At 32.3% G+C, this 13470-nt stretch overlaps 1 protein-coding gene and 1 long non-coding RNA gene across 2 annotated transcripts; one reads left to right on the plus strand and one right to left on the minus strand.

The window, feature by feature from the left end:
• Positions 1-201: 201 nt before the first annotated feature.
• LOC133289622 (uncharacterized) lies at positions 202-1233 on the plus strand. Its single transcript, XR_009748508.1, has 3 exons — positions 202-330; positions 467-575; positions 1040-1233. It is a non-coding gene; the product is annotated as an uncharacterized LOC133289622 (long non-coding RNA).
• Positions 1234-1699: 466 nt separating this feature from the next.
• LOC133289623 (probable LRR receptor-like serine/threonine-protein kinase At1g53430) lies at positions 1700-13250 on the minus strand. The gene is made up of 24 exons (XM_061487604.1): positions 13136-13250; positions 9435-9612; positions 9085-9156; positions 8639-8707; positions 8070-8141; positions 7900-7971; positions 7689-7760; positions 7340-7411; positions 7147-7218; positions 6945-7016; positions 6770-6841; positions 5668-5739; positions 5467-5532; positions 5213-5272; positions 5093-5137; positions 4969-5015; positions 4473-4843; positions 4142-4337; positions 3913-4050; positions 3454-3566; positions 3152-3362; positions 2809-3046; positions 2459-2609; positions 1700-2095 (listed from the first exon to the last, which is right to left on the minus strand). Exons 1-24 carry the CDS (start codon positions 13248-13250, stop codon positions 1700-1702), a joined length of 3042 nt encoding a protein of 1013 aa, XP_061343588.1.
• Positions 13251-13470: the final 220 nt, after the last annotated feature.

A 13470-nucleotide genomic window follows, 5' to 3' on the forward strand; every position in this document is an offset into this window, starting at 1 on the left:
CAGCAGAGTACCTCGGATAATCGCTTTGTGCAATTGTAATTGGTAGGTTTCAGGGAGAATAAATTATTGGAATTGGCTTTTTAGTTGACAAAGTCAATAACGAGACTATATTTTAAACAATTTGAATATAACCAATGATGTTAACCGCAAACCTAACAAATACATCACTCAAATCTATCATTCCATCTCCTTGTCAGGTCCAATATACAAGGTGCAACATACAGAGATAACAATAAGTAAAATCCCAATGAGGTGATCAAAAGATACAGCAGCTACTCTTGTCAAAGCAAGGGTCCAAAATTGGGTTAGTGCTGTCTGAAACACAGAAAGGTAGGTATATATGTATCAGTCCCCAGGGCTATGTTGTTTGTGTGAAAACTTGTTACACTGTTTGATTTCTATGACAAACATCAGGTAGGGGTAGGTGTGGTCCTTTGAGTTTGGTTTTTGATGTTCCCATTTGCAGGAGAGCTATTGATTCCTCTTTATTCAAGGAGTGGTTACATAACCTCCAAAGTGAGACTGGGGTTATTCTAGCTGATGGTACAATGGCTCTGAGACAAGTTCAAATTCAGGTAATCATGTTATTGAGGTTTTCACACAATAACAATTGATGAAGGATACTTTGCCGATGAAAGAGGTTTTCTCTGCATTCCATAACTCAAATTCTAGAAAACATGGCAAGAAATTTATTTGATGTTGTCAACATAGATATTTTCTTTCACTGTTTTCTTCTGAGGACTTAACTAACACTGTAATCCGTAGAAGACAGTCAATTTGAAACTATAGTTGTTTTATAGCATTTTTAGACTATCAAGAAGCATTTTAAACTATAGTTCAGGTATGTTGTAAGTTTAATACATACATACATACATACTAATTCAGGTAATTCAAACGAATTACAAGTGATAAATGATAACACGCAGTACAATAGATGAGAACAGCAACCTCACCATTCTTATTTTTGTTGCTTCATTAAATTCGCCATTTTTTATGAGTGAATGGTTACTTACACAAAATTATCCTCTTTATGCCTTAGACATTGACTGCTTGTGCGGAATTCTACAGCAGAGAACTTGCAAGCATCTAGTCACTCTTGTCATGATATCAAGCATTCCCTATTAAAATCACAAACTCCCCCATTCTTTACAAACCATTGTTAAGATGGGACAATGTTATCAAGTGGAGGCACCATAATAATTGATACCTCAAACTTCTTCATCCACTAATACTATGGTATGTAAACTGCAATTGATTGCTTATTAAAATTAAGTTGCACCAGGTTGTAGTTTTATAGCCCGCTTTCTCCTACTGCTCTGTATGCTTGCTTGCAAATTAAAACATTACTTGTCATATTCATTGTTCACAACCACGAGCAAAGCACCATTGATGTCTTTGAATGCAATACATTACATTCATCCAGTGAGAGCATTAAAATTGATATTCACTAAAATCTTGATAAGATCAACACATGAAATGCCTTTAAACCAAAAATTCGTAACAAATACGTGAAAATATTTTGTGCATTTGGAAACTTGATGCCTGTACTTCAATGATTTTCTTTTTTAACATTGTATATAATAAGAATTCTATCACTTTGTTCTGTTAAAGTCTATCTCCTTAAAAAAAAAAAAAAAACCTGGAATTTGATGTGAGTTGTCTTCTCTAACTATTGAACAAATCACACATCATGTGAATATCAAAGAAGTTTACTGGTTGAAGAATAATCATCCCCACTTGGAAGAGATGTGGAGGAGTCAATCCATGGTCCATCTACTGACTTGTGTCTATGCTCTATACATTCTTGTGAGAATGTAGACAAAACAAGAGTTTGGCTATCTTGTGATAACGACTCAAAGGCTTTGAATCTTGCATCTTGGTGATTCTCACCGCGCTTGATTATTGGTGCTTGGATTGGAGTTTTTCCTTCAAGCATGCTCACTACAGATGACATAGATGGTCTAAGAGTCGGAGACGGATTGGTGCACAAGAGTGCCAAGCTCATCATTCTCATGGCTTCCTCTGGTGAGTACCTTGAACCAAGACTTGGATCCAACAATTCCAATAGGTTTCCTTGCTCTTGGAGAACATAGGCCTTCAAAGACGTGCAAAAATGTAATAATTAGAAATTTAACCAAAACATAAACATAGTGGAAACAAAAAGGAGAACAATTATTAAAAAAAGAAATCAGTAGAGAAATATTTATCCATTTATTTAATAAATAATGTTATCCTTATCTCTCATTTTATTATTTTATTCAATTTTGAAGATGAGCTTTTGTTTCCAGAGATATATTAGGCATATGCTTAGTCTTATAGTAATGGGATGAAGACTTAGATGAACATGGCAAAAATACTTTGAACATATTGAAGGTGACAAGTTATGTATAATGAACCCAAATTCTCTTGCACATTGCATCAGGTTATCATAAACACAGAAATACACAAAAAAACTTACCCAATCCAAAAGATATACAAACTCCTCCTTTGGCCTGTAATTTGTGTTGCTCTTTCCACTAACAATCTCTAAAGCTACAATTCCGAAGCTATATACATCTGCTTTATCAGTCAAGTAACCCCGCATAGCATATTCTGGAGCCATGTAACCACTATTAAGACATGTAGTACCCAAGAGTCAGTGATTTCCCAAAACAACGAAACAAAAGTATTCTAGAAATTTTTAAGTGACTATAATTCATATGGCAGACAAATTGTGGATAACATTGCAAGCCAATATTTTATGCTAATAATAAAATAACTATTAATTAAGTATTGAATTCAGGCTAATATATGAGGCATAGCACTAACATGGTTCCAGCTATCCGTGTGCTGATATGGGTATTTTCTTCTTCATCAAGCTTGGCTAAACCAAAGTCAGAGATCTTGGCATTGAGATCCTTGTCAAGCAAGACATTGGTTGCCTTAATGTCCCTGTGCACTATTTTCAACCTTGATTCCTCATGAAGATAAGCTAATCCCCTTGCTATCCCTAGACAGATATTCATTCTTGTGGGCCAGTCCAATTGCAACTTTTGTTCTTGATGACCTAACAAAAGTGCAGGGAGAAGGAAAAGAGATTTTTCAATTATATCTTAATTTTGAAAGAGGCACTTACACACACAACGGTATTAGTTGTTCATGAAACATTTACCAAAGAGTGCACGAGCAAGACTATTGTTCTCCATGTATTCATATATTAGCAGCAACTGGTTTCCTTCAATGCAACATCCATAAAGCTTCACAAGATTTGGATGCTGCAAAGCAGATATCATTCCAATTTCATTAACAAATTCACGATTCCCTTGCTTTGACTTGGAGGAGAGCTGCTTAACAGCAATCACTTCACCATCTGATAGCACACCCTGTCATTAAGCCATGGCTTCAATATCATGTTTTTATATACAAAATTATTGTGGGATAAGTGGCACACCCAAATTTTTTGAAACCTTATACCTTGTGTACTGGCCCAAATCCTCCTTCACCTATTTTATTTGTGGGGTCAAAGTTATTAGTGGCTGCTTTAATTTGTCTTAAGCTGAAATAACCTGTTTTCAGATCTAGAAGGTCTGCAAAAAAACGAAGACAGCGGCACATAAAGAAAAATATAGAGAAAGAGGAGGAAAAAAAAAAGTGAAAACAGCGGCACATAAAGAAAAATATAGAGAATCCAACAAAATTCCAGAAAAAAGGTATGTATTTGCCACAATAATGAACCCAAATCTGCATTTTCTTTATAAATTTGTCATCAACCTAGATCTTTACAGTAAATTTGATGTCTTAAAAAATTTATATGGATATATAAAAATCATGTTTGTTACCATATTATAGATTGTAGATGCTTATTCTTTTATTAACAAAAAGAAAATTATAAATAAAGCAACTGAATTTTATTTTGGACTTGAATCCTCTTACCTTTGTCTCTAGTATCTTCCCCACCAAGGAAACCCATCTTCCAAAGGGCAACCAGTATCACTATGACAAGCACACATGATGCAGCAACAATCCCAACAATAGCTCCAACAGACAGTCCTTTTGAAGGGATTTCAAAGTCTAAAACAAAGTAGAAATGCTTATAGAACATAACATAACTAGGTTGTTTAAAGAATGATGGAAACAAATAATAATAATGAGAAAAACTTACTTGGTGTTACTGTGATAGCAGATATAAGAGGTCCATATACACCTCTGTCCGGAATGGCAGTAGTTCCTTTCCCTGCCCAGTATAAGTGAATTTCCAAGGTGCTATCATCAACATCAACATCAAATTCTTTAGTGATGCCCTTTCCAACTCCACCAGCTTCTTCTATAATGTTAAAATCTTTCAAATATTTAAAACCCTGTGAAGTTGCAACATTGAAAATTTCTACCTTTAGTTCAGAACTTAGTCTTCTTCAAATACCATATACAAACTACGATAAAAATATAAGAATCAACCAAAACAATGTAACAAAATATTTTTCTTCAATACTCACTTGAATTGAGACATCAAATATACGCCTTCCAAGACTGCTAAAAGTCTTGTCATCAGAAAACATTATCTCTGCAAAATGGAGCTTCACTTTATAATTTCCCTTCAGCATACAAAGGCCATAGTAGTTAAGTGAAAGAGGGGCAAGGCGGGCACTTTGGTAATACTCTGGGCCACTAATATTCAAAGAAAATGTATTTTTTGCTATATAATCTGCATCAACATTTCCCAAATATACTCCGGTGCTACTATAAGCCCATTGTTCTTCATTTCTAAGAACAAAGTTTGAAATGCCATCTTGCTGTAGGTCGCCTACGAAGTTGTTTCCCTCAAACTCCACCTCAGGTCCTCCACAGTTTATAAACAATGAGGTATCTGCATAGACATCATCAAAATCTCATAAAAAGTATATCTAAAAGAAAGTATCACAGAACTTCATTTACAAAATTATTCATTCTGGTACAGGTAAACATGCTTGATCTTAACATATAAGCACTCACACTGGGGTTTTCCTGCACAAGGTAGGTTTTTCTTCAAGCAAAAAGTTCTATAAGATAAATATAGTTAGTTTCAAAAGATGATTCAATGGTGACAAATCAAGTAAAAAATAAGCAATGAACTTACGAATGCGGAGTGATTGCGGAAGAAGAATGGCTTAAAGCCAAATTCCTGTTTAGTATTGGTAAGTGGTTAGCATTGACATAGCTGAAATGCTTATATATTGCTAGGAAAATAGAACCTTACAGATCCAAGAGTTGGCAGCTAGTTGCGGAGGACTTTGTAAAATTGTTGTAAGATAAATCTCTGAAAGGAAACATTATTAGATTGAATTTTAATTTCTTCATAAATCAATGACTATTCGAGATGAATCACAAGGGAAAGAACTGAAAGGATTATCCATAAATATAGTATATGGAGTGATTCTGAGATAGGTAAATTTCTAGTAGTGGCTCTAAACTATGCAATTAAGAAAAATACAATCAAGAAGATATACTAACATCTTTATTTTGAAGTTTAGTATCCAGTCTTGAATTGGTCCGCTCAGAGAATTATTTGTCAGAAACCTGCATCCATGATTAATAGCAGTGTCATTCAGTATCACATAAATTTAAATCAATAAAAAGAAAAAGCAACAAATTTTGCAGAATATACATATCCTTTGTATAATCTTCTGGTCAGTAAATGAAATGTTCACTTACATGTAATCTAGCCTTTTCAATCCCTGAATTGAATTTGGGATTGAGCCAGTCAACATATTGAAGCTTAGGTCTCTGCAAGAAAAATAAGATGATTATAATGAATCAATGATGAAGTAGTGAGTCTTACATGCCATGAATTCATACAAGATACTCCAAATCCTATGAACAGAATTTCTGGGAAGGATGTAAAAAGAAGTGACAGAGTTAGTATACAAAAAATTAATTGAATTATGTAACACAAACATATTGTAATGAAAGTGAACCATTTGAAACAATTGGTATACAAAAGAACAAAGAAAACAAGGGACTGTCGCATCCAAAACAAACAACAGTATGTTTTGAGAACAATGTCTTCTGAATGGTTTATAACCATGATCATTTAAATGTCTTAATATGAAATCATCCTCAAATTTCTTTGCTACTAGCGTGAGCTCACTCTCATTTAAGTGACAGGAAAAAGAAAAGCATCTTGCATGTTCACACTTCTTTTCCACTCTATATTACAATTAAATAAATAGAGAATGGGAAGAAATAAGGTGGAGGGGGAAAAGTTAACAGGGAAATAGGAAATATGTTCAAGTTTCCCATGATACTAGAAAAAAAAACTACTCCCCGTTAAACCCGACACTAGCGAGAGTGAGGTGGAAGAAATCATTGTACGCAGCCTCTCCCTTGCATAATTACAAAGAAGTTGTTTTCTAGATTCGAACTCATGACCTTTCAATCATGAAGGAACAGTTTTACCACTGCTCCGGTTCGCCCCCTTCTAAGTTTCCAATGATACTATAGAGCATAAATGTTTTTATCGTCATTCTCCATTACTAAGTAAACAAAATCATCTGCTTTAACATGACTAAATATAAATAATCTTGAAACAACCTTTAAAACATGTTTAGCTATGTCATAATACAGTCAGAATTTGCAATTAAACTTTAATTAGCAGTCCATCTTCCTGCATTTAGAACTAGCATTAAACAAACAATTTCAAATTGGAGAGCACACCTACCATTAATGGACTGAGAAATGAGGAGAAAACCTTAAAATATTGGCAAAAAGAAAAGAAAAAGAAACTTGAGCTGACTATCCATTCGATGCAACTTACAAAGTAACTAAGTTTGCCATTTCACCAATGTAATCTGGAATGCCACCAGTGATTAAGCAATTTCTCAATTCCCTGAGTCATAGAAATATACCACTCCACTAAAATCTTAAATGAATAATATAGTTCTTTCTTCACAAAAAAAAAAAAAAAAAAAGCTGAAAATGATTCAACTCACAGTCTTTTCAAAATTTTCAAATCCTTAAGATCAGGAAATGTCATAGTTGGTCCATTCAAATCAGTTATTCTCCTGAAACAGAAATTCTTCATCAATGAAAAGGATAAATTCCACTACTGGAGATTGCATTCCACAACCATTGTACAATGTGAAAACAAAATGCAGCAATTCAGGAATATTTTAAAAAGGAGCAAGTACTCACAATTCAGTCAAATGTTTCAACTCAGATATGGTAGGAGGAATTGGGCCTTCCATAGATGTTCCTTGCATATCCCTATTAAAAACATAAAATTTGCTCAGAAAATATAAATGAAACTAAGCATCATATAAAATATAAAATTGGTTTTCCTCTACAAAATGAAAAAGGTCATGGATGGACCTAAATGTATACTCACAATCTTTCAAGTTTGGTCAAGTTGCCAATAAAGTTGGGTATCTGTCCGGATAAACTGCTTCCATCTATCCTACTGCAGAGAATGAAAAGAGTAATTTTAGAACATAAGAGAGATTTATATAAAGGGCCGACCCAGTTCAAATACCCACTTCGTGAGTGTCTGGGGAAGGGAATACTCTAGGCAGTCTTTCCCCTGCTTTTTGCAGAGAGACTGATTCGAACCCGAGACCTGACACACCACGGCAAACAAGCTTACCGCTGAGCCAAGCCGGCCCTTCTGGTATTGCAAAAAATTTATATATAACAAAAAAAAACATAAAAGAGCATTTGTAACAGTTAATATCACTTACAAATCAGTGAGATTCTTTAGATTGCTAAATGTTTCTGGTATTGTCCCTGTAAAATTATTTGCAGAAAGAAGTCTGCAGAATCATTTCAAATAATTAGAAAAAATTAGCCATAACCAGAAAAATCAAGATGAAATCATAGATAACCTACGTGCTACTAATTAAAATTGGTTCTGTAAATCAATTTAAAATAACTAGAAAGAAATATTCTTACAATCTCTTCAACTTGCTCAAATTTCCGAGATTGGGAGGAAGTGGTCCTCCAAGTAGATTACTTTCTAAGATCCTATAAACATGTATACCAAGATTATAAAGTGTCCAATTTCAATCATTTTTCAGTATAACATCAAATTATTTAACATCAAAACTTTCCCCAACACTTACAGCTCCTCCAAACTAGCAATATCACCAATTTCTGTAGGAATTGGACCACTTAATCGGTTTCCGAGAAGGGACCTAAACCACAGTAACATTGTACATTAATCATTTGAAATTCGAAAAATGTTGCAATTTGCAAATAATGGAAGTGAACATTTTGCTCTCAAAGAAAGCTTCTAAACAAATTGTTTGATATAAAATCATTTGTGAGTGTTCTCCTAATAAGTTTGTTAAAGATATATAAGTGAAGGCCCTTCTGACATGTCTCCCTTACATGAGAGCCCATTAGGTATGAGGGATGGATAATGCACATGCCCACCTATTTGTACTAAGAAATTTGACAAGAGAAAGTGGGGTGGTGATGGTGATGATCGAACTCGTGACCTTATAGCCGCCGAAGCTCTTATACCATATAAAAAACTATTTTAATTCAAAAGCTTAGGATGTTGAGTAAAGGCCTAATTTATACTATTATCTAACAAAATTAAACTTCTAAAAGAATTTGTACTTAACCATCAACAATACTGAAGTGCATGTCCGTTCCATAGAGCGAAACAAAGATAATAATGACTTACAAGATGACAAGCGAGTTGTGAGAAAAACTCGTTGGAATTGAGCCACTGAGATAGTTGCGAGTAAGGTCACTGCACACAATATGGAAGTTCCAGTTAATCTTTAGTAGATTCCGATGCATTTTGTAAAATTAATAAATTTTCGCTTTCACCTTAAAAAAAAAAACAGGTCTAAAATTTATATGAATGTTAAAATAAATGCCATAATTATACAACACTGCTACACATGATATAGTAAGAGAATATTTAAGAAAAGAATTTAAACTCAGAGGAAGCCATATGTACAATTGATTACAGTTGTCACTAGAAAAGTTATTTACCCAATCATAGTCAATGTTTTCAACTGTTATCTATCTAGTTATAATCAACATTTTTTTTTATGACGATCACAATTTTTATAAACACAAGTAGAAAAAACATGAAAGGTCACGAAGTATACAATCACTTACAGTACTTTTAGTTGAGTGAGATTTCCAAATTCTCTAGGCACAACTCCAGATATATTTTGACCCTTGAGAAAGCTATCATAGCCAAACTATGGTATTAGTGTCTCATAGAAATAAATAAATAAATAAAATTACAAAAATTATCATTAGATGAATTCAGTTAATATAAGATAAAAGATGTGAATTGGGACATGTTCAGCTATAACTAATAGTTTTACTCTAAAAAAAATTTGCACTACAAAATTAAACACTTCTTTTCGTCACTTTCTCTTTTTTTTTACAGCTATTTGAATTTAACAAAATATTCTTGGTCAAAAAAAAAAAAAAAAAAATGCATAGGAAAAAAGACGTACATGTTGTTAACGTGGCAAATGGTGCTTCTTTCGAAAGTGCAATCACATGTGACATTTCTGACAATGTCATCATCTATATTGATTTTGCCATTAAATCCCCCATCCTCTATGCAGGAACGTTCAGTGACTTTCCAATTCACGTTCTTTAGTTTATCCGAAATTGTCTGGAGAGCTTTCACTGCAACTCAAACACAAATCAACCACTTTAGCTGCTTATTTTTCGTCTTTTAATTCATTAATTTTTAAGGATCATAAACTGCAATTCATCTACTTCCACAATCACAATCAATTCTCTCAAATATGCATTTATTAAGTATCAATAGAGATCAATAGTTTCATTGGGTCTCTCTGAGTAACAATGTTTTTTTACACTAACGTGTGTTTGGTTGGGAGCTTTTCAGCGGATATCTATCTTTCTCAAGTATGATTTTTAGAAACACCATGTTTGTTTCAACGTTTTTCACCAAAAATTCATCTATCCAATTTGTCTTAATTTATGAGAAACATAGAATCGGCACTGTTTAGAAACCCAATTTGAAGGTGAAATTTTTCGAAAAACCGGTTATCTAGCTTTTAATGCACTGTTGATTTCATAAAGTTACATAATTTTTCGAGTAAAGTTTTTCTCCACCAAACAACTTTTTTTTACATTTTTCTACCTATCTCACTTTATCTATCTTTCCAATCATTTCTTTATCTTTCCAATCATTTCTCTATCTATCTCATTTCTCTACTATTCTAAAAAAATTTCCTGAACGAAACGCCCTCCTAATGGTAGAGTGTTATTACAACATTAAAAGAATTTGACCACAAATATAATTACTTTCATAGCAATAATTAAATATATAGTTGTATAATTAATAACATAAAAATTATTTTACACTCATAACAAATCAAAAGCTAAATTCTTTATTTACCCATTTTGTGTGGGGATCCTTAATCAAATTCTCAATCGTAAACATGAACTTTGTCACTTTTGGTAAAATCTTGATATTGAAAAGTCATATCTCAACGATCTCACGCTCATAATTGCAACTCTGGTGGTAAACAGCCTGAATAAATGAACATGACATGCCTTTGCAATTTTATTTAATAAAACTCAAACTTTTCTATAGTTTAAAATTTATAATAATTGTGTCTATATAATTTTTTTGAAAATATAATTAGGTCTCTAACTCTCCTCTACCGTTGAAAGCTATAAAGACCAAACAAAAAAAATTAAATTATAAGAATTGAATTATAGATTTTAGATAAATATATTTATCTTTTTTCTTTTCAAAAAATACAGAACTTACAGAATTTTTTTTTTTTTTTTTTTGGGTAAGACCAAATCATACATGGTGGCAATATAATATAAGAAGTTGGACTTCTCGTGCAAGGATGATGTATGGGTCTCTCCCCATGTCACAAAAAGACAGGATCATCGCTACCGTCCACATATAAAGCGGGAGAGATCGCAAGGTTTAGGGTATGTTTGATTGTGTTTTGATTTTTTTGTTCTTAAAATTGTTTTGTAGAATAATTATGGAAACAGTTGTTTTCTATGTTTTTTTTATTTTGAAAGTTAAAAACCAAAACAGAAAACAAAAACAACTCAGACATGTTCTCTAAATTTGATTCTAAAAGCAAAAAAACAATTACAGTTTTTAAATTTTTTTTTACAAAACAGGCCTTACCAAACTAGTTTTTTTGTTCTAAAAACTAAAAAACTGTTTTTAAAAACAGTATTCAAACAGAGCCTTAGTTTTTGTTTTCACGTTCTCTCTTTGAAATGCATGTCAAATTACACATGAATTAAAGACTGAGAGATATTTTTATCGTGTTACATAAAAAAGCTTATCTCATATTATATATTTATTGAAATTCGAATCAATATTTTTTTCCTTTTTAATTATAGAATCCACCTAATTATGTTTTTACATAAACTAATATCATCTCATATAACATTATAAAAACATTGCCCATTAAACAACCAGTAATATAATTTACTATAGGCATATAGCATATGGTCAAAAAGCAAAACTCAATTATGCTACCAAATATAGGCATAAATAATGCCCCTAAGATATAGCATGGGTCAGCTCAATATATATAGCATAGGTAATGAGTTAGAACTTAGAAGCAACATCGAGTCTCAGTCTTACTCATGAATACTTTTTTCGTACATAATCTTTACCATATCTTATATATTAATTAAAAATTTCTTGATAAAATCTAGCTACTAATTATAATTTATGTGCACACAAACAAACTTCAATGCAAAAAAAATTTGACAGGTTATATTTACAATTTTTTTTATAAATTACACTGTCTTTTCTTGAAAGAACATTAATCATACTATCTTTTTCTAGAAAAACATAATACAATTTGTATAAATTTATAAAAAAAAAATTGTAAACGGATCGTTCTAAAAAAAATATTGTAATACTAAACAAAATATGCAAATTATAGACTTCTAAAATTAATTTATAATTTTATATTACTAGCTCTTTATTCCAATCTGGGTACGAATGCAGAGAATGTAGCAAGTGGAAGCAAAGCCATTATCCGCTTCTGCCATTTATTGGTGGCATGTTAGTTGAACCGTCCATCACATATTAAATGTGGCGTTCTCAACTTCCAACTCAAATGATAAAAGTGGTAAAATGAAAACCAATTTACCCTTGAATAAAACTGCTGCTAACCCGAAAGGGCAAAATCCCAGGAAAGGGACAATATGTATTCTCTGTTTTTATTGGGCTTCTTTGTTCTATCATTTATTAAAAATAAAATAAAATAATACGGACTATAATGTCTCATTACATGATAAATCAATCTCTTATTGCATTTTTTATTTTATGACTCGCACACAGATCAATACAGAAAACTCTTATCCAAAATGCCACTAATTCATCATCAGTTAAAAAAAATCTTTTCAGATTACAAATAAATAAATAAATCTTTTCCATGGTCTATAATCATAAAATATATTGTGAATATTTCAATCATGATCATAACTTATCCAAGTTTTCACAAATATATTATGGTATTATATCAGGTGATGATCCAAGCCTTGGGTTGATTGACTATAATAAACACTGGTCTTATCCGAAAATAAACAATTACATAAACACAAGTAGTGATCCTTCACCCTTGCATATGTTTCCAATTTCCAAAAAAGGACATCTCACATGGGATGGGAATCAACAATAATCATTTGATCATTTTTATTGGAACACCAAAACTCACCAAAGGGACGATTAAAGCAAAGCCCAAGTGTAAAATGATCCTCGAAAATAAAAAAATAAATAAAAAAAAAGGAAATGCAGAAAGGATTCGGTGATATATGCTAAAGAATCCACCATTACTAGCATAACAAAATAGAATTATTGATTTTGAAGATGTTAGATGTATAACTTCGAAAAAGAATAAAAAAAATTTCATAAACTAAATTCTAGAAATGAAAACAAAGTCAACAACAGCTTCTGTTTAATCCAAAGACAACAAGTGACAATAATGCAAAGCATTCGATGTATCAGATTATTTTAAATATATGTTTTTCTAAATTTTAATGTTCATACATTGTAGAATTGAGAACGGTTAAAGGGGTGGGTTAAAGCCATAAAGGCAGTTTCTTTTTTGCTGTGTTAGGAATAGCAAAATCAAACAAAGCAATTATTAACAAAACAAAATTCACAACACAATGAAGCCTGCAAGCGTACCTTCACCTTGCGGTATGAGTTGAGCATTGGATCCAAACTTTTCCAAACAATTCAAAGCCAGAAACCCAAAGATAAGAACATAGACAAGTTTAGAACCTGATATCATAAACCACATTTTGCCCCGTCGACTCAGAGTTTCCCCTTCGTTGGTTTTGAAACAGAACCGTCGTGAGTGTAATAAAAACAAGAAGCAGAAAAACAGACAAAGAACAAACAAAAGAAAACAAAACAAGAGTTAGTACTTGGTTTTAGGATTTTTCTCCTTGGTTGTATCAATTTATTTGAGGGAAAGAGAAGGGGAAGCTTTTAAAAAGTGGGATTTTTTTACCATCACA

Source organism: Gastrolobium bilobum, unplaced genomic scaffold (assembly GCF_033153095.1).
Source record: "Gastrolobium bilobum isolate Gb01-03AN ecotype WA unplaced genomic scaffold, APGP_CSIRO_Gbil_v1 utg14230, whole genome shotgun sequence".
Classification (NCBI taxonomy): Eukaryota; Viridiplantae; Streptophyta; class Magnoliopsida; order Fabales; family Fabaceae; genus Gastrolobium; species Gastrolobium bilobum.

Excerpts from the sequence above, each read along its gene's own strand:
- LOC133289623 (XM_061487604.1), bottom strand. The coding sequence starts at position 13,250 with ATGTGGTTTATGATATCAGGTTCTAAACTTGTCTATGTTCTTATCTTT. Across the intron at positions 3,047-3,151 it reads TCTTGCTCGTGCACTCTTTG|GTCATCAAGAACAAAAGTTG; the intron begins GTAAATGTTTCA and ends CACTTTTGTTAG. Across the intron at positions 2,610-2,808 it reads ACACGGATAGCTGGAACCAT|TGGTTACATGGCTCCAGAAT; the intron begins GTTAGTGCTATG and ends ATGTCTTAATAG.